We start from the raw sequence: 21,884 nt of genomic DNA, 5'->3' as shown, positions 1-21,884 counted from the left end.
AAATCCACAATACCTTGAACTATGTCTGAAATCTAGTATGTGCTTAATAAATGTTTATTAAATGAGTAATTAGTAAATCTCAAAAAATACGAAGTGGGGGACTTAGTTTCATTGATGTTTATATCAAAATAAATCTTACATTATACAATAATTTATCTGAAAAGCTATGAGTATATAATATTTTAATAAATCAAAACATATTCCAAGAGAATTGAGTAATGCTCTTTGAAAGTTAAAAAAATACTATTTCTATATGCATTTTCTTTCACTAACACATTTTATCTGTTTATCTTGTGTACATAGCCTTAAGATTGCATAATGTAGGGAAACCCAGTAACCAATTGGTTGTATATAATTTTAATCTTGTTTCTGTTTATTGAGTTCGGAATATCAGACCATCCATATTCTATAGTGTATGATTGCTATTGTTATTATTTCCTTTCACCAATTAATTAAAATGTTTGTTCACTACGACTAGCCTATAGAATTCTTCACTGGGAATATTGTTTCAGTAGCACAAGATCAAAAAGAGAAAAAAATACTTTATGTTAGAAGATAGAAAGAAAAAAAAGATGACATTCTTGCAGAATTACATAGAAAAAGGTGACCAATGAAATAATATTTTAATATTTTATTTTGAAAATACATAAAAGGCTGATAAATGATAAGAGAATGCTATTCAAATTAAACACAATGAATTGAATGCTATTTGTAGAGCACTATGATGCATATTCTCCACCTTTGTGGACCTCTGAGATATTAGAAGAGGAACTGAGAGGTGAAATGTATGTATGGGTAGTTCCTTTCTCAGTGAATTGAGAGAGAGGAGAACACAATGGCAAACGTAGGCAGGATTAACTGTCTCTTTAACAAAGTGAAGCTTTTACCTCTTCTAAGTGTGACAAAGATTGTGATTTTGTTGTGGTCTTGAACCTTAGACTAAATAATGTATGCTGATGCCCAAAGGGGAAGGCCAATTTGAAGAGTTAACTGGGATCCCATTTATAACTCCACATAATATATTTTGACTAATAAATGTGGCTTCCTTTATGTCTGTTGGTCAATGTCAAAGAATGGAAATGTATTTACATTTTAACATTGTAGAAGTGCCTACTCAAGTATTTAAATCAGGGATTTACTATCAATCAGGATTTTTCTTTACACATAAACAAAGCACAGCAGATTATGTACATTGTCATACAGCTGACCTTTAAAACATGACAAAAATCTTCATGCTATCTGCTTAAACACCGTGGAGTTGGTGCAACCTACCATTTTAAATAGAGCTGAAAAATAGAACCCTTTGAAAAGATTGTAGCTCTTCTCAGTTCTGGAAAATAATATTTAAAGTTTTAATTTTAACATATGCATGCATAAGGAAGAAAGTAACAGCGTGAAAGGAAATATAGTTAGTAACTCAATCTATTATTTTTCAACCAAGTGGTTTTGTGATACTAATGCATAAGAGAATGGGTCATTTGTTCTTAGACCATAGACTGATCAGGATTCTGGAGTTTTTCATATTCTTCAGCATAGTGTTGATACTGATCAGTGAGCAGAGGCTGATTTGCTTCATCCATGTTGCTTCTGCCACGAATCAGACAAGAAGCGCCCACAAAAATGACTGCAACCAATAATAAAGCAGAAACTACTGCTATGGTAACAATCTCAGAAATACTGAAATTCTGACCTATTAGAAAAATAAAATGAGAGCAAAAAATAAATAGCAAAATAGTTGCCACCCAAAACCAGATATCCTAAATTTAGGCACTGTTCCAGGTACTTGACAGAAATCCTCATATTTAATTTTTATTGGCCACATTGTGTATTACAGCACCTGTCATCATGAAGGGCACTTTCTAATTTCTCATAATGAGTGGAACCTACTGGGATAGTTATCGTTATTTCCATTCTAAAGGTAAGGAAATGATGGCTCTGAGTTTGAGTCACTTGCCCAATGTCATTGGTTAGCAGGCAGTAGAGTTGGTTTCGGAGCCCAGGTCTTTCAGAATCCAAATCCTATGCTCTTCCAATATACCCTACTGCCTTTGATGAAAAGCAGATTTAAAATTAAACAAGAAAGTTTTGAATTTCAAAATCTCAGAAAAAACAGCTCAGAGTATCTCATCCCACCTTTTTTTTTGAATAAATAAACGGAAGCAACATTGTGTAGTAGAAAAATTGGGGAATATCACACAGGCTTAATTAAGCTCAAAGCTCATTCTACCTATTTATTAGAAATGTGATCTTTTTTTTTTTTTTTTGTGAGGAAGATCAACCCTGAGCTAACATCCGTGCTAATCCTCCTCTTTTTGCTGGGCCCTGAGCTAACATCTATTGCCAATCTTCCTCCCCTTTTTTCCCCCCAAAGCCCCAGTAGATAGTTGTATGTCATAGCTGCACATCCTTTTAGTTGCTGTATGTGGGACGTGGCCTCAGCGTGGCCGGAGAAGCAGTGCCTCGGTGTGCGCCCAGGATCTGAACCCCGGGCACCGGTAGTGGAGCGCGCGCACTTAACCGCTAAGCCATGGGCCTGCCCTAGAAATGTGATCTTTGATAATTACCCTCTCTAAGCCTCACCTTCCTTTTTTGTAAAAATGAGGATTCTAATTCTCAACTCAGAGGATTATAAGGATTAAATGAGATAGTGTGCTATATAGTTAGCTCAATACCAGGTCAGAGTGGGCTCTCAACAAATGTTAAATTCACTCTCTTTATCCCCAGATAAGAATCCAAATGAAAGCTTCTAAATCCAAGTGGAAAATATAAGCCTCAGAAATACTGTGATTACTTTAAAGGTAACAAGTTTGCTTTTGGAAATTTTCACAGTAAAAATACATTTTCAATACTCACTTGGCCATTGAACTTCATAAGTATATCCCAGGTTGTCTGGAGCAGTGACAAACATTTCTATGTTGGTAATTGGAGGCCAGAATGGCACCATATTGTATTGTCTATTATGTCCAATAGGGGCATTTTCCAGTGGAAATGTGGATATATCTAAAACATGTCAAAGACACCTTGTTAATAGACGTGATAGAGTTAGTATTACTACATTATTATATTCTGAAGGTGACCGGAAATATTCAAGGATAACATTAAAATAGTCTTTCATATTTTATATTGAATAAAGACATAAAAAAGTTTCACTACAGCAGAACAGGGAATTGCATAAAACAGAGTTCGAATGCTTTGAGCATAGCACTAACATATCATCTAATAGAAAAAGAAAACTTAAAAGCAAGGAAGTTTTAGCATTTTATCATCTATGATGATCATTAATTTTTTACTTTTAAATTACAGAAACTAATTTGAATAAAATTCATTAAACTTTTTTTAAAAGCTATAGAAAGATGAACCTGCAGTTTGCTGTAGCATCATCTATAATTTAGATTTGAGAGAAGGAGTATCTAATGGAGGTTTGTGCTTGACTATGAATATTTTTGTTTAGTATTTTTCCTGTTTACTTTTATTTTTTTTTATTTTATTTTTTGTGAGGAAGATCAGCCCTGTGTTAACATCTGCCAATCTCCCTCTTTTTTTTTTTTTTTTTGCTGAGGAAGACTGGCCCTGAGCTAACATCCATGCCCATGTTCCTCCACTTTATATGGGATGCCGCCACAGCATGGCTTGCCAAGCAGTGCATCGGTGTGCGCCCAGGATCCGAACCGGGGAACCCTGGGCTGCCGCAGCAGGCGCGCGCACTTAACCGCTTGTGCCACCGGGCCGGCCCCCCTCTTTACTTTTAGAGAAATAAATATTTATTTATTCCCCAGGTTTTACTTTGTTAGCCAAAAACACAGAATTTTGAATCAAGTTCCTAGAACCCTATTGCTTCCTGCCACCTCTCTTCTTTCTACTTAAATACAAGTCATAGGCATTTATATTAGTGAGTTTTCGTCATTAGGGCTGAAAAGAGTGATACGCTCTTTGTGGCAACAGATTGTTCTTTTTTGTTGTTATTGTTCTATATTTATGTCAGTGTCAGTAAACACCAAATGGAACATCACAAAACCAGAGTTGGAAGTGAGGTTGGGCAGGACATTAGTGGGGATATATTTAGAAGAGTTGGAATATGTGAGAAGGCTAGCAAAGTATTATTTTTTCTGTTTGCAAGAAGTGTGTTAGTTGGATAGTCACTGTGATCTTGTGAAGCACAGAAGAGTGTTGTAACACCTACTTTGACGAACAATTGATCATAGAAATGGCAGGCAGTGTTTACATTTTTGTAACTTTATATTTAGTTACTTTAAAATATAGTGACTTTAAATTTACTATATATTAATGCTAAGTGAGTATTTATCTTTTAAAATCTGTTGAGCTCCTACTAGTGCCAGGCACTGGTCTAAGCATGGTGGCGATAGCATTGAACAAAACAGACAAAATTCCTGCTCTCAAGGAACTCACATTTTGGTGTATTATTGTTAATTATTTATTAAAATTAGATATTAAAGTTAATTACTTATTTTTTTAAACTTCCCATTTCACCTTTCTACTGAATCCTGACTTGATCAGCCTCAACCCAGCGTGAAAGAGAAAGTTATGTCTATTAAAATGAATGGAGGAATAATAGTAAAAATAACAATCACAATTGGATTGTCATGTACCCTCCCTATGTAAGACACTTCAGTAGCTCCTCCAGCTCTCTTAGAGCTAAATCCAATGTTCTTCAGGATCTGCCCCCTGTTATCTCTCTGACTTTATTATCTCCTTCTGTTCTCTCCCCACTCCCCACAGGGGGCTCCTTTGTTCCTGTGTCTTGGGATGATCTTTCATATATTCACACAGTATTCCCTATCCCCTTTCCTGATTTTATTTGTCTACACAGACTTTCCCCCATCTAACATACTATATATTTATTTACATATGTGTATTGTCAATCCTACCAACAGGTACAAAACTTCCAGGAGGGAAAATATTGTTGTGTGTTTTGTGTGCTACTGTATTTCTGATAGCTAGAATACTGCCTAGGAAGTAGTAGATGCCTAAATAATATTTTTTCTAGCTTTATTGAGGCATAATTGGCAAATAAAAATTCTATATATTTAAAATGTACAACGTGATAATTTACAAATGGCTAACAGGTATAGGAAAAGGTACTCAACACCACTAATCATTAGAAAATGCAGATCAAAACCACAATGAGATATCACCTCACACCTGTTAGGATGGCTATTATCAAAAAGACAAGAGATAACAAGTGTTGGTGAGGGTATGGAGAAAAGGAAACCCTTGTGCACTGCTGGTGAGAATTGCTACAGCCATTATGGAAAGCTGTATGGAGGATTAAAAAGAACTACCATATGATCCAGCAATCCCTATGGATATACATCCAAAGGAAATAAAATCAGTATCTCAAAGAGATATCGGCACTCCCATTTTCACTGAAGCATTATTCACAATAGCCAACGTAAGGAATCAAATAATATTTGTGAAAGGATTTAAGTGTGTATGTGATCACTTCCTTTCTCTCAGGGCATAATACGTAAAGTCGTGATTGGTCTGAGAAATGTATAAACTGCTTCTTCTGAAAAAATGCACTGAACTTCCAGGCTACTATATTTAAAACTTAATTCACATGATTTTCAGTTGAAAAAAAAAGGGAATTGAATTAAATATGTACATAATACAAAATGTTAGTGATAGAAATTAACATTATATTAGAGTTTGGATTTCTACCTTGTACTATCTCTTATGTCTAATTAGAGGATTGTGTAATGGACATTGCAATGTGAATGACTGTAATTTCCTTCAGCTGTACAATGTAATTCTTGTTCCATGCTGATCCTAATAATTCTATAATTCTATGATTTTTGAAGAGTCTCCTATTTCTATAAAAACCTTTTGATACATTTTGAAAAATAATTCCATCCTCCACTCCTAGACTTATTTTCAACAGACTTCTCCTACATGGATAATTTTAGAAATTCTTCCATTTTTTTTCCTTCCTAACATAGTTGTTCTATGACATTGTTTTCCAAGGAAGATTTGCAGGTACATGGAGTGTTTAAGAAGGTAGCTAATTGTTTGAGTTTAGCTTTCATGCCATTTATAGGTGTTTACATTGGCTTGTCCTATAAATTATGGCCAAGTTTTATCAGAAATATGCTGCAGGTTAGTTCTCCATTTTTCATTTATGGTATTTCTCCCTCCACTACAATCCAGGTAACTGAGAGGCCTTATGCCATATGTAGTACAAACCAAGCGAACAGAAGGAAAATAACTACGAAACAGGTGTTTTTCTGGTTCATCAATGGTCTTTAGATTAAGATCTGGAGAACTTTTAACAAATTATTATGAATGTGAAAAAATTATATTTTTCAGTCAAGATATGTAAGGCAAAGGAATACATGTTTTCATAGTTGAAAGAAATCTCCACTTAAGAGACTTGCCAGATTATCCAAGATTCTCCATTTCCTTTGAAAAATGAATTCCATGGCATTGTGATGGCTGAATAACTACACCTTGTACGTTGTTGTCTAGTTCCCAGAAGTGTATGTTTAACAAAAGTTTATTGTGTTCATTCCTAAACATACTAATTCCAGTTTACTTGTTATTGTAATAAAAGTAATCTAGCTAAACATACATAAAGTGATAATTATGATTGTAAAAAGAAAGGGATGTCATTTTTATAATAAATAAATTGAATGCTTTGGAAAGATTTGTTAAAGATGAATGGCTGAAATATTGCTGTAGAATTAGGAGGGGACAATATGATTGTAAAGGGCTAGGGAAGCATTATGAAAATCTAGAATAATACTGAACTCAGATTGCATCTCAAGGGCTGTTAATTTCTTGTTTTGCTTTGAAGGAATGGACACTGTAAATTGCAGGTAATTCATTGTGGTTGTTTGTATGTATGTAAGTACACATGAAAAATGATGTCGAATTCTGATAAGTGAATTCATAGCAGATTGACAAGTGAATATTTATATGGAAGTTATTTGTTTCTTAAATGGTTTTCTGATAGAACAAACTATTTTGACCAACTCATCAATTAATGGTCCTAATCAGGTTGGATTAGAGGCTTCTACCATACATACACACACACAACACACACACACATACACATACACACAGGGGAATAAGAGACTGGCCGAATTGGATAGATAAATCAATAGATAGTCAATCTCCAATATTATGTTTATGTGCATGATGAAGTAAAGGCACAGAAGCCAAAATTTAGAACACTTTTAAAATATGAAAATTTATGATGTTTTAATCAGTAGAAGAACATTCATTAAAAAGTAAAGTGAGCCTCTCAGCTGAATAGAAGTGAAGAAAAAGTAGCCTTTTAAATAATATTTTAAAGAATGCTTTAAAATGAACTTAAAAGAGATTTTCTATTGTGTGATATAAAAACCAACATTAACTTTTCAAGTTGAACAAAATTTCCAATTGTGAGAGGCCATAAAGTCATAAAAATCAAAACTGGATTATGAGTATAAGTTTTTCCTTCTTTTTGGGTATCAAAGAGGAGCTCTGTAAGGTTTTCCCATTCATACTAAAAAGCAGTGAGAATGTTCATTGGAAGATACAAGGAAGAAAAATTTGGGAAACGTGGTGGTTATCTTTATATAGTAAAAACGAGAAGGGATCACTGCTTAGTCCTAGCGAATGCTAGTAAATATCGTCTTATACTAACTCTTCTGAGAGACTTCTTGTCTGCATTTTCAAAGTGGTTTGGAATATTTGGAAATGGCTAGGCATTAGAGCTATTTTATCCTTATTTTGAAGTGTAGTTTGTGTGTGTCAAGTGCTTAGTGTACAGTGATGGCTCTGCCATCTGAACAGTCTCCTTTGCTGAGCCTGCAAAAAGCATATGAAAGTGTCTCACCAGCATGATATCTCCTCAGCCATTCATCAAAGACAGCATCAGTGAAAGTATGCAGGAGGACAAAAATAGGATCATTTGGAGATAAATGGGTTTGTCCCCCTGTTCCATTCAAGAATAGATGAGCCAAATTGTGAAGGCTTCGAACAGCAGGGTCATACCTTCCTGTGGGATCACTGTAACCTAGATATAAAAATAAGGATGAGAATAGTAAAAACCCTCAGAAATATCTTACTTTTCAAGTCAACAGCAGTGATTATTTTGGGAAACAATTTTTCCTAAGCTTGTCAGTCAATTTTCACCTTAATATAATAGCATTGCCCCTCTGCTCAGAGCTAGGTCAGCTTTAAGCTAGTGGCACGACATTCTAAATGTAGCTTTCAAGTTAAAAATAATGACCTGCAAAGGATATCAGTCAAAATATATAGAACACTCTCTTTCGACAAGGTGAACATTGGTCTACACGGAAATAAAGACAAGGGAAATCTCCATCTTCTGCTAGAAACTGCTGACACAATTGGGAGAGCAACGCTCTGATTGTCCTGAACTTAAATTGCCAGATGTTACTTTAGTTTCCTACCTTATTCCTTTTGAATGACTGTCAGCATGTATATTTTTGGAAAGTTATTTTTGTGGAGAAGTTATAATTTATCAGAGCTTTCTTACTATCTCTGTACTGATTTTAAATATCTGGAAAGCCTGCTGTCAGAATATTTATAGAACTTTTGATAATGATCTCTCTTCCATACGTATTTCTAAATATATATTCTCCATATTATATATATATTTCACATATATATTCCCATATTACATATGATGTACATATTATATATATCTCATATATATTATATATAACATATTTCCCATATACATCCCCATATTATATACATCATGCATATATATTAGGGAGAAGATGAAGATAGATCACAAACAAAAATAGAGGGTCTATGACTCAGATGGAATTATAAGTGTGTCTGGTTGGCTTGAAGGACCAGAAGTGGGAGAGCAGGGAAAGGTTGTATATTACAAAATGAGATTAGAATTTAAAATACATTAACTCACTTGTATAATTACAGTCACTCATTTATATATTCATTTTTCATACATTTATGCCATTATTTTTTGATTAAAAAAATGTTTAAGGATTGCCTATAATGTACATGGCATGTGGCTGAGCATTAGTCTTTTCATACATTCTGTCAAGAAATCAGTATAATTTGTCTTTTGATTGGGCATCAATATGACACATTCTGCACATTCTTATAGAAATCAGTACTTATAGCCTTAGTTTATGTATACCAGTTTAGTCAAAATATAGTGATTATTTGTTGAATCATCTCCACATCAATGATTCATATATAGTTATTAAAATTAACATAAAGATAGAACAGAATGGCGTATAATTTTGATGATGAAAGGGTAGAGAATTGAAAATAATGATCAGATTATTCACCAAGTATCTCAGATCATGGGGACAGAGATATCTCCTCCCATTTTTTTTTCCAGAGAGGGGTCTAACATGTACAATGCTATATTTAAGATAAGTTTTGACAATACCAAGTTTATAATAAAGTTAAATGTGATTCTAGTCTTTTAAAACTTTAAAATATGTATCAAGTATGATTTAGAGGTACCAAAATTTATTGTATAAAGACACTGGACTTAGAAAATTTGGATTTGAATTTGTGCTCTGTTACTAACTAGCTGAATATCTTGGAAAATTCATTTCACTCACTTCTTTGGACCGCAGTTTCATCAGCTTTAAAATACTTTGAATTAAATACGGAAGACCAAATTAAATATCACTAGATGCTAGCTTGAATTTTTATAGACCTTAAAAAAGTTACAGGACAGTACAGACCTAAATAAAACATTTGCCCAAACCAGGCTTTATTGGTTGTCAATTAATTATTCAGAATTTTTTATTGTTATTCTTTTTTCTTAAGAAAACATTTTAATAAGCTCTCAAAGTCTTGAGCATTATTTGCCTGTACTAGAATTTGATATAGTTAAACACATAGCAGCCAACCACCTACCAGAAATTTGAATTTAAATACCTTTTAGGTATTTAAAAGATGGGGGAATAATTTCCCAGGGCTTCTCCTCTGATAATTAGAAAGAGTTTCATTCTGACACTTTTCTTTAAGAAAGCTTTTCTTGAGCACAGAATTGTGACTACATCATAAGAGGCAGCGCCATCCACATAAACTCATAGCATCAATATGGCATTTAAAGATTTTTCAAAGAGATCTGAATTTGAATACTACTTCAGCTTACTGTGATAACTAGGTCAATTCAAAGCACGGATTTTGTTGACTTGCCTTCCACTGTGTTTCGGAAACTGTTTGTAGAATTGGAATAAAAAGGAGGCGTGTCAAATAACCCAACTTCCAAGCACTGAGCGACATCCTGTGGTTCAGGAAGACGTTGCACCATTGGTCTAGCCACATTTCCAGCTGGGTTTCTCCTAATTGGCCCACCTTCAGTGCCTGGGAAAAAGATGGGGTGTGCAAACATTTACAGAATGTTTAGAGATCTTATCATTGCTCTTTAAAATTTTATACAGAGCATGAACACTGAAAGATATGTTCTTCTTGGTAGAAGAGAAAATTTAAAAATGCTTATTTAGTGGCATTAAAGTGAGAAAATCTAAGTTATCATGTCCTACTTCTGTGAGTAGAGCAGATATGTGATACATAAAATCATCTGAAGAAAAAAGTGATCACAATAACAGACAGAGGCCCTGGTATTGCTAAATCAACATATGCTTCTTTCACAAGAATGTATTAAAATGAAAATTCCGTGGAAAATTGAATTTTGCCAAAATAATCTCCTTAACCTAAATTCCACACTGAAACCTGTATTTCACATATATATGGAATTTTGTACTTAAATGCTATCTGTTTCAAGCCTTCAGAGAAATAAAGAAAACCTTAAATCTCTTTGGGAAGTGGTCTATATTTCAATCAACACAGATTTTTCAGCCACTGATGTCAGAAATAATTAAAAATTTTTAAGGGCAGTAAGACAAACAGGTAAACAAACAGCTTTGATACTAGGGACAATAGGATAGATGCCTTAAGGGAGGGAGGGAGAGAGAGAGAGAAGGATATCAATCCTTCCTGGTTGAGTGGCTCCAGAAAGAGCCCTGAAGGACTGAGGAGAATTTCCATAGATGAAATAGGAGAAATTTTACAAGTCAAACATTTTAGGCAGAGAGGTAATAACCAGAGATGATAAGCTTTCTTCTACTTATAATGTAAGCCCCATCAGAGCAAGAACTCTATCTGTTCTTGCTCACCAGTACATCCCCCAGTCTTGGTACAGTACCTGGCATATAATAGATGCTACATAGTTGTTTGGTGTATGTTGCTATATGGGATAGATGGTGTTGGCTGTAAAAGAGGGCCTATTTGGGGAATTGCTTGCCTGGGGTATGTGGCCGTGTAAAGAGATTAGTGGACAGTGTGAAAGATGGGAAGCTAAACCAGAACTGTATTGTGAAGAAATTGAAAAGCAATATGAGAAGATTGCATTTAATTCATTAGAAAGTGGGGAGAAGCCTTAGGTAGGTGGGAGGAGAGGAGATTGGTTAGAAGCATTTTGCTTTAGCGTCTCTCAGTGGTGTCCAGAGAGGAATGTTTGTGAGCGTTTGCATCCTAGAGGGGACATGCAGAGTAATCCACTGGGATGGGAGAGATAATATTATATTATCTACTCATATTCACTTTACCTCATTCATCAAAATTCCTATGTTGTATGCTTTATAATTAACATAATGATTGGTACCCGATGGATTAGCATAGCTAACTTTATTTTTTATTTATTTATTTTTTTGGGGAGGAAGATTTGCCCTGAGCTAACATCTGTGCCAATTTTCCTCTATTTTGTATGTGGGTCACCACCACAGAATGGCTGACGAGTGGTGTAGGTCCACGCCCGGGATCCAAACCTGCGAACACCGGGCCACCGAAGCAGAGTGTGCGAACTTAACCACTACGCCATGGGGCCAGCCCCTGCTAACTTTATTTTTATAATACAAAAATAAAGCATATTCCTATATTGAGACTGAAAAGTGCATGTGCATTTTTTAGGTGTACATTATCATCAAAACTTTCAGACAGTATGGGCTAAACTACCAATTCAAGCTGATGTTTTGGGGATTTCTGTCCAGGGAGCTTCAGTAAATCCCAAGAAAAAGTATTGATATCATGGGTTTCGAAAACACTACATCCTAATTTGCCTTCAGGAAGTTTCACAGCAGAGAATTTTGATAGTAAAGAAACTAGTTCAACTAGTTTCATTTTAACCTAGTGATTTTTAAATTTGTTTACACATGGACAACTTCTGTCGTTGCACCTATAACATCCTGTGGCTTGGAACTCTGTAGAATTTCCACGCAGGAATGTATGAAAAATCATATTAAAGTATTTGGCACCATATCAGACACATAATATGTGTTCAATAAAATGTTAGTTTCCTTTTTTCTTTCATTGGCCTGATAAATAAAATGCTTGATATTTATATCTCGAACTAAGGCAAGGGGTAATCTTGAAATCTGTTTCACCTAAAATACACATAACTTCAAATTTTCATGAAACTGTGTGTCTGAGTTATGAGTTGTGTTATATTAACTGACAGGAAAAAGTGTGATGAAAACAAAATCTCCTCTCTTTTCTTCTTCTGTCCTATGCTATAATTTAATTTACCCATTTCAATTGTGCTGTATTTTGGTATCCAATCATCAGGGTGATCCGAAATGTCTGGAAAACTCCCAGGCCAAAATATAATAGCCTTGTCAGAAAGAGATAAACGTTTTGGTGTCTAAAGATATCTTGATCCTCAATTTCATTTCCCTGCCACAATGTGGGACCACTCATTCAGCATGCCAAACAAATAAACATTTATTCTAATTTTTAAACTTCTGTGGAAGAAAATTTCACACACTATCACCTCTCTTATTCCTATGCACAGCTAAGTAATCTTCTCATGGTGAAAAAATCTACCTAATTCCTTTGTTCCATTTAGAATATTCTCTTTTTGAGTTTACAAAATAATTTAATATTTGATGCTTAAAAAAGTATATGCAGAATAAATATATTATGAATAAAATAATAGACTAAATCCACCATAATTCTAGTTTTTATTTGGAAGAACAAAAGTTCAAAATAGCCAGACATGCCTGAAGAAGAAAAATAAGATGGGATAGCGAAACTCTAATAATTAAGACCTTGTGTTAGTAGCACAGGGACAGATAATAATATGATCCAAGGAAGAGAATAGAAATCTCAGGAACAGATCCACATAAACCAGAAACTTGACCTATGGTAGGGATGGTGTTTAGATCACAGGAGAAAGGATGCTAGGACAACTGGTTAAGCATTCTCTTTTTGTGTTTACTCTGAGACAGCTGAAAAGCAGCCAGCTGCAGACATCTTCTGTACAGTATCTTCCTTTTCTTAAACCCTCTGACTAGATCAACATAATAATAATATATTACAGTAATATAATAATAATTATATTAATAATTATTACTATTATAACAATCTTTTACTCCCAGGGCACTTTCAACTCTTTCTGCATATTTCAAATTTCCTAGGGAAACATTTTCTGTGAAATTCCAACACAAGGCACATGACTACTAGGCAGTGCTAAGTGTACTAAGAGGATTAATTTATACAACTAGACATTTCCAAAATAAGAAAGTGAGCAATGCAGTGACCAAATTGCTTGAGAGTAGCAATGGAAAAATGTACAGGCACTTTCTTTTCCCCCGCAGCACCTTAGAGAATGCCTTGAAGATCCTAGTTGTTCAGTGACTATCTGCACATTGATTCTCTATAATAAAAGTTGATTTTAGTCTGCAGTTAGTAGAATGAAGGGCCTTTAGGCAGCACATTTAGTCTCTTTATCTAATAGGGAACTCTGAATCCTAGGTGTCATTTGGAACTTACTGTTACAAAGAGTTCCTAGGGTATCATAATCTTCCAAAGATTCGCAGACCACTCGCCATTGAGAAAACACAGAGTTTGGGCTTATAAGACTGGAATCAAAGTTGCTTCTCGATCCCATCAAGTCGTCGGTGCAAATGTCACAGATGTTCTTCCCGGTAGCAAAATTCCAGTAAGGAAGGGAGAAAGAAGGATCCTGCAACATTTCCTAGATCACAGAAACTCTGTTAGCATTCTCTGCTTTTGGTTAAAATTCTCCTTTGCTCGGTTTACTCCCTGGTAGTCTATTTCTATTAGTTCTCTTCAGCCACTTTGGAACCAGTTAGTGTATCATTGGTGTCTGAGAGGCTGGGGGACTTAAATACCTGATTTAACAAAGCTTCTAATTTACTACAAGGAGTTACTTAGGCACTTGAAATTCAACTCATTATATGGAAGTTTCTGCAAATGATTTTGGGGGAGGCGAAAGGTCTTCCTTTTCTTTTTTAGGCAGGTAATTACATTTCTATTGATTATACAAAAAATTATCAATAATAACCTCTGCTCGTTGACAATTCCACCTCGTTTTGTTTTCCTATCTCTAATCCAGGCAGCACTAACTCTTCGTCTGGAACCAGATCCAGCCTTGAAATTTGTCATGTGGAGCAGAGCTTTTTGTTTTGTTTTTGTTTTTTAATTTAACTTGAAAGACTCTGGGCATTTACATTCTGATTTGGCCACAGGCTACACCGGCTCTCTCACACTGATCTTATCTGCCTGGTCACTAAAGGTGCTTTACTTAGAGACCTCTGCTTCAAAATCTAAACTATTAAGACTCAAGCTTCTGCCTGAAACTCACACAGACAGGGAATGCTAAAGGGAAGCAGAATATTTCTTTATTTCTAGTTTCCATCTAGAGCTGATCTCAACACTTTAAAAAACGCTGGACTCAAGATCACGTGCTTATTTTATTGGGTTCCTTAAAACATATGTTTATTGTACTTGCTATTTCTCATTCCTTTTGGTCTTTTGGGAGTTATATTTAGAGTGCGGGATTTAAATGTAGGGGTCACCATCGTTTTATCTCACCTTGCAAGCAGTTAGTACATTTCTGCTTTTTTACTTTAAACCCTTTCTAGGAAGCATTTCCTGGTCCTCGGGGTGTTTTAGAGGGCCAAAACCTTTCCAAGGCATCACCAGTTATTGATCTCCAGGGAGTTAGAGTCCTCGTTTAGAAGCTATTGTTCTGGTTCACAAAAATTAGTGACAGCTTCCAAGGGATCATTAAGAGTCAGTTGGTGGTTCAGTAACTGACATTTGAGAGCTGGAGCATATTCATCTGGCATTTCAATGGTGCATTACATTTAGATTGTAATTTGTTGGATCCCTTGTGCTGTTGGGTTTTTAAAATGTAAGTCATAGAGGTTGAAGATTACACAGGCAAAATTGAAGCTTTTAGATACTTTCCAACTGCCCTTTCATTTTGGTGTGCCCGTGGGAAAATGACTTGAAGGCATGAAGATCTGGAGTGGATTACAAATGACAGATTTATGTACTCATAATCTACTAAATGTCTTACTTGTAATCAGAGCTATAAAATACAAAGTTCAGAGGATCAGATGAATTCACTTAATCACTTTCAAATGCATATGGATAGACTACTTTCATACAAATATTTTATTCTGTATTTTAGTGTATTAATTCTCTCTCTTCTAACCATGTATTTTCTTGCAATAATGCTGGGCACAAGCATACTGCAAAGCAATAAATGAATCTAAACATCTCTTCTGCCTTCAGATATTTTTAGGTTAATTTTTAGATTTTAACTTAGGGAGAGAGATTCATTGCTGTTATTTCACATAGAAAACAGGTTTAATTTGTGGATTTCCTAGTTGAAATCTAATAGTTTAAAATTACAATACTTTTCTTAAGAAACAGCAATTGGTAAAAGGAACAATAATAAAGTATGTCAATGGATACTTTAACGTGCTTTGAGCTTATCTGATTAAACATAAGCAGGAAATAACCGTGTTTGGTTTGAGGTTCCCTTTACGCCAAAAAAGCCAATGCTTCTTAAATAAAAATGATGTCTGACTGACGTGATGTTTTTAATAAGTTCTTCTGAAAGCCTCAAATTGGTAGGGTGTATGGAAAAAAATAGTGTTCAGTGAAAAATATGACAATATAAATGGAGGGGAGCTTTTTTCATCATTTAAACCCTCTACCATATTAGAAAGAATCATCAATGGGAAGGACGAGGTATATATTTGGGACTTGGAAGACCGAGAAGCATATACACCTTGCTTCATCCAAACCAGGAGAAGGTTTTGGTTTACATTTGAGAAGGAAGACATAACAAATAAAATTCTTTTGTTGCAGACCATATGAGATTCCTTTTTTCAATTACAGAGCTGTAGAATACGTCCAACACTTTAATTTACACCTAAGAATGTCTCATTTGGCTTCCTCATCATTGATCTTACTTTCTTTTCACTTCATAAAAGATGAAGATTAATTAATAAGTAAATAATTAGTACAGGGAGAAACTTAGAATGTTAAAGGCAGATTAATAACATGAAATTGCTTTGTCATCACATGTTTTGATTGTTCGGAACGCAGTGAATCAACATGACTTGCAGACAAGGTCCCCTGTCTGTGAAGGGTCTGAAAATGAAAACGTTTCGTGCATACCTGCATGTCTCTCTCCAGCTGCAGTAGGTGGTACCTGTGCCACGTGAGAAAAGCTGGTCCTTCGTGAGAGAAATCCACTTCACCAAAGCTTTCCTGTCCCGCCCCAAGGAAAGTCTTTTTGACTGAGTAATAGTGTGTCCAAACAAAGTAATTATAGATGGAAATGTTCTCAAATTGTGGCGTGTTGCCATCTGGCCCCAATATTTCTTCTGATCTCCTGGTGGCAATGACAAACTGAGGGTGAGTTGTGCGCTTTGCCATATCCAGGGCCCGGACAAAGTGGTTCTTTTCGTCTGTACTTAAGTCCAGAAGATTTCTCCTAACTTTGGGATACAAAATTCAAACAAGAAAACATCTGCCTTGTGGGGGTGGGTAGAGAATGAGCATAATCATCTTGTAACACCATGCCCCATTTACCCATTAATGATACTTTGCATATATGCTCAAATCTTTCTATACTTAAAAAAAATACCCCTTACTAAAATCCCTTCTTCAGGCCTGCTTTCTCCCTCTTTTCCCCTCCCTTACTCTTTTTCTCTCTCCAACTTACTTTAGACTTCATATTAGCTTTCTTTAATCTTATTGTGGACTTTACGATCCTGTGATCCTGTTGGATTTACTTTTGCTAATTATTGGCATATATCTTGGAATTTTCTACCTTTTTAATATCATAAATCTTGCGAAAACATGGTATGTGGTATATAACATAGTGGTTAAGACCAGAGACCTATTCTATGACTCTGCACACATTTCTCTGTCTCAGTTTTTCATCTGTGAAGTGTGTGTAAAAATAATATCAGCTTTATAGAGTTGTAAAGATTAAAGAGTACACACATAAAAAGAAATTAGACCAGAGCCTGGCTCATAATAAAGACTCAATAAACGTTCTCTTCAACCCTTGGTCTCACGTTTGGCACATAGAAAACAATCAAGTATTGCTAGCTGTTGCTTTGTAAAGCTTTGTTATTTATTGCTATTTAGGCTGCAGGCCAGGCTCATCATCTAAAATGGCTGAACTTGATCATCACCCTGGGAAATGTCTTTATGAGTCAGCAAGGGTAGTGGAAGAAGCGCATGGATTAGAGCTAGACAGATCTCAGTGTGAATTCCAGGTTCTCCTGGTACCAGCAATGTGGATTTAACCTTTCTGAACCTCACTTATGACGATGAGCATAACTACCTTGAGAAGTTACTGAAAGGTCTAGTCATAAACACCTAGCACAGTTCCTAGCATATGGTGGTTGCTCAACAGATGTTTTGGAAGGAAATATTACTAGTCAGAAGACTTGAGCTGCAACCTCAACTCATTAAATTGAATACATGTCTTAGCCGCTCTAAGCCTCAGTTATCTCAACTGTGAAAAGTGAGAATAGAAATATATGATTTCCAGGTGCTCGTCCAGCTCACATGATGTAGGATTCTATTAAGCGCTTTGAGTCTCATGCATGACTGTGTGTCCATTCCTATCCTCACTTACCTGTAAAGACTCTCTGGTCACAGGCAGCTCCTCTCCATCCAGGACGGCAAGTCCCACAGTTGTGTCCTGAGAAATTGCCATTGCAGTGGCATGTCCTATTGAAGAACCGAGTGGGCCAGCCCTCCCGATCATCTCTGCCATCATAGGGGTAATGGTGGCTGTGGGGTCGGGAGTCTGCAGTCACTGCCTCACACCTGCCTCTGCCTGATGAGGAGCCACAGCGGTCAGTCCCAGGGCCAAACAGGGGGGCCAGATCTGGGCAACACACACCATTTTTCAAAGCCTCAACAGTGGCACACTCTCTTGGGAATTGACCCCAGGCCTGTTGAAAAAAAAGCAAGGGCAAGAAGATGTATCCCAGAGAGAGGAGTTTATGAGCTTTCATTCTACTTGAAGCAAGAGTGCAGGACGAGGCTCTGGTTCACAGCCGTTTGTGTAGAGATGGGCACACAGATAAAAATCAACCTGAAAAGGAGAAAGCAAAACGGAATTATGCAAGTTTTTTTGTACTGTTATAAATGGCATAAGCTCTTTCCAACCCACCTTCAAAATGCTTTTCATATCTGTAAAATGACATTTCCAGCAAATGATAGAAATAGTAATTTACCTTTAAAAATTTGACGTGTATAATACCTACAAAATTAAATCCCCTGTCCTAGTCATTTCGTTTTCTTCATTTTTAATTTCTGTATATAAAAAAAATACTTATCCTGGATGTCATTTATCAAAAGCATTCATCAGCAGGTCACCACCATTAATTACACTTAACCATGGAGCTGAAGGAACTGGGAGCAGATTTTCAGGTGATTTGAAGTCCCCCATCCTAACGGAGTTTGGGCGGGAGTCCACCCACTCCCCATCGAGCTCCTCTCCAGTACCTTCAACTCCTGGGGGGATTCCCTGCTGAACCTCACTCAGAGCTGAGTGTTTTATATGTGCTTCTCCCCTGATGTCAGAGCTGTTAATTGCATGTGGATTTCTGCCTGATAACTAATCCTAAATCTGCTCACCCAAACTGGGAGGGGCTGGTCCTCTTCTCCACCCTTTCCTAATCCCCTTTCACTTCAGTGCGTTTTTCTGCCTTGTAAGTATGTACTTGTCTAGCACATGATTCCCTTCCCACTGATTGCCCTGTGATGTTTAAAATTTTAAGAAAAGGTCAGAGGCACTAATTTGGAATACAACATGTCAGAGAAACAAGTGAACTTTTGTTTTCATTGTCTAGATTTTATTTTTTCCCTTGGCAATATGTCTTTAGAGGATGAAATGACATTACTTACTTTTTCTGAGTGATATAGGCTAGTGCTTATACCTGATGGTAGTGTTTGATTGTGTTTGGTCTTGAAAACAGATGCTGCTATTCTTACAATTTCCAGAGAGAAAAATTGAGGTAGAAAAACATCAGGTACAACTATACCAAGTCACATGACATTGGCTACCATGGTGCCTGCTGGTGTTGACAGCAGGGTACTCCAGCTCCCTTACCTCTGTTGGGGTGGTGTCCATCTCTGTGGCAAAGCATCAGCTGGTCACTGCTACTTCTGTTGTCTAGAAGATGACCACTAAACGGCTTCTGCTTTCCTACTTTCCCTGCAAGCAGTCTTAAGCCAATGGCATTAATTTTAAATTTTTAAAAAGTCTTTCTAATTTCAATGGCTTCATATAGTCATTAACCAATATTTAAAGGCTTCATAGCCACTCAGGTCAAAGTTAATTGTGAAAAATAATGTCTATAAGATGCTATTTAGCTAGTCTTTTTGGTTGTTTTGATTCTTTAGTCTGACTTCTTACTGGCTCAAAGTAGCATTTTTTTTGACAAGCACATTTTTCTCTCTTGAATAAAATTAGTAGCAATGTACCAGTGTTGGTTTCTTAGTTTTGACAAAGGTACTAAAATCACTCATGGTAACATTAAGGGAACTGTGGGAAGGGTATATGGAAGTTCTGTGTTATCTCTGTAACTTTTCTGTATATCCAAGATTATTCCAAAATAAAATGTTTGTTTTTAAAAAACTACTTTAAAAACTAGGTAATCTACTCATATATATTCATGTGTGCAGATGTAAGTAAACTACAGTCTGTCACATATGTTGAAAGCAAAACAAAACAAAACAAAAATGAGGCTTTGCCCGTTACACCTCTTGTGTACAATCCCCACAGTCACCTCAGGACACCCTGAGTGCAGTGTGGTGCATAAATGGGTCATATGGACCATGTGAGGGCATCAGTGTCAAATCACATAACGTTAATTAAATATAGAATAAATATAAAATGATGTGATATTTTCTTTCTGGACCCTAATGGATTTGTGCGCCCTCTAGCAGATTGCGGGAATCCCATCTTGAAGATCACTACTAAGGGTGATCTTATGCAGTCACACGGAATTCATCTGTGAGCTCGTGAATCCTTATGAATTCCAAGTTAATAACTCTAATAACAGTCTCTCCCCAGAGGGTCTGATTTACGTGTCTAACTCCCTACTCGCTAAGTCCACTGAGATGTCTAAGAGGTTCAGGAGACATTTATAAAACGTGTTCCTCAGTCTTTAGCGTCTCAGTAGATGGAATCACTCTTCATCTCGTTGCTTAGGAAAAAAACCAACACACAGAAGTCATTGTTTCTTCCTCTTTGTTTCATGCAAATTGCATTCATCAGCTGGTCTAAGAGAGTCTAACTTGGAGCAATCATTATCTCTCACCTGGCTTGGGGCAATAACCTAATTTATCACCTCACCTTCCATGCTTAACCACACATGAGTTTGTTCTCCACACAAGATTTTATTCTCCATTCAGCAGCCTGAGAGCCTTTTATAGCTGATGTGATTACCACTGCTGTCAACAAAACCCTTTAATGGTTTCTGAACACACCTAAATAAAATTCATCTGCTTACAGAAGCCTGCGTGGTCTGGCCCCTCCTGTCTCTGACAACCTCCTACCACCCTCCCACTGCGCCCTGTTACTCCTCTCTTCAGTGGCAAGCTTATTCCTGTCTCCATGCCTCACACTTACTATTCCCTCTGCCATTTCCCCAGGTCTTTGTATGACTTGCTCTGCCACTTCATTCCAGTCTCTGTTCCAATGTTACCTCTTCAGAGAGGCCTTGCCTGACAACCCCACCTAAAATAGACCTCTCAATCCTGAACCTCATCATTCATTACTCCGTTTTTAAGATTTAGTCTTGGTAGTACTGAACACTGCCTGAAAGTTTTATTACTTATTCATTTTTCACTTATTTATCATTTATCATTAATCAGAAAGTAAGCTTTCGTCTTTCTTTTTCAATATTGACCTGAGAGATCTCCAGGGAGCCATATGGCCCTTTTTTTTTTTTTGGTGAGGATTCACTCTGAGCTAACATCTGTTGCCAGTCTTCCTCTATTTTGTGTGTGGGACTCTGCCACAGCATGGCTTGACGAGCAGTGTGTAGGTCTACACCTGGGATCCGAAGCCGCGAACTCTGGGCCACTGAAGCTGAGTGTGTGAACTTAACCCCTATACCACCAAGACAGAATATGGCCATTTTTTAAATTAACTAGGACTAGACATCTCATTTATTTACTCCCAGCCTAGTGATTAATCAGCACTCTCACTATATGGAATAGATACAAGCTACTTCCAATATTTTTATTAGCTATTGAGCATCTATTATTTCCTAAATGTTATACTATCTCTTATTCTTTCAAAATATTATTTTCATCTCGGTTTCATAGATGAAGAAACAGGGGCTTATAGAAATTAAAAACTTTTAAAAAAATCATGTAATTTTTAAGTGGAAATTTCAAGTTGTGAAGTGAACTTAGTTTGGTTCCAAAATGTTTGTGCTTTGCAAGTCCTGTTCACATTCTAAAAAAGAAGGCTGGGGAATGGAAAGAGTGCTGTATTTCAAGTCATAAAATACAGCAGCTTTGCTTCATTGAACAAGTGCCTTCATTTCTCTGAGTCTCAGTCCTTC

The 21,884-nt window shown here is 36.2% G+C and overlaps 2 protein-coding genes across 2 annotated transcripts in view; both read right to left on the bottom strand.

Moving 5' to 3' along the window:
• Positions 1–21,884, bottom strand: part of LOC147914398 (uncharacterized) — a 918,190-nt gene that overhangs the window by 204,304 nt on the left and 692,002 nt on the right. The window lies entirely within an intron of this gene.
• TYRP1 (tyrosinase related protein 1) lies at positions 617–18,368 on the bottom strand. Its single transcript, XM_014792416.2, has 7 exons — positions 17,933–18,368; positions 16,456–16,778; positions 13,789–13,993; positions 10,156–10,323; positions 7,838–8,017; positions 2,854–3,000; positions 617–1,690 (listed from the first exon to the last, which is right to left on the bottom strand). Exons 1-7 carry the CDS (start codon positions 18,315–18,317, stop codon positions 1,485–1,487), a joined length of 1,614 nt encoding a protein of 537 aa, XP_014647902.1. The 5' UTR covers positions 18,318–18,368; the 3' UTR covers positions 617–1,484.

The sequence above is a fragment of the Ceratotherium simum genome, chromosome 20, assembly GCF_057802395.1.
Source record: "Ceratotherium simum simum isolate JZ-2026a chromosome 20, ASM5780239v1, whole genome shotgun sequence".
In the NCBI taxonomy this organism is placed as follows: Eukaryota; Metazoa; Chordata; class Mammalia; order Perissodactyla; family Rhinocerotidae; genus Ceratotherium; species Ceratotherium simum.
The sequence above is the reverse complement of the archived record's forward strand: the minus strand, read 5'-3'. Positions and strand labels throughout refer to the sequence as shown.

Excerpts from the sequence above, each read along its gene's own strand:
- TYRP1 (XM_014792416.2), bottom strand. The coding sequence starts at position 18,317 with ATGAAAGCTCATAAACTCCTCTCTCTGGGATACATCTTCTTGCCCTTG. Across the intron at positions 16,779-17,932 it reads TGACCAGAGAGTCTTTACAG|TTAGGAGAAATCTTCTGGAC; the intron begins GTAAGTGAGGAT and ends TGTATCCCAAAG. Across the intron at positions 13,994-16,455 it reads AGCTGGAGAGAGACATGCAG|GAAATGTTGCAGGATCCTTC; the intron begins GTATGCACGAAA and ends TCTGTGATCTAG.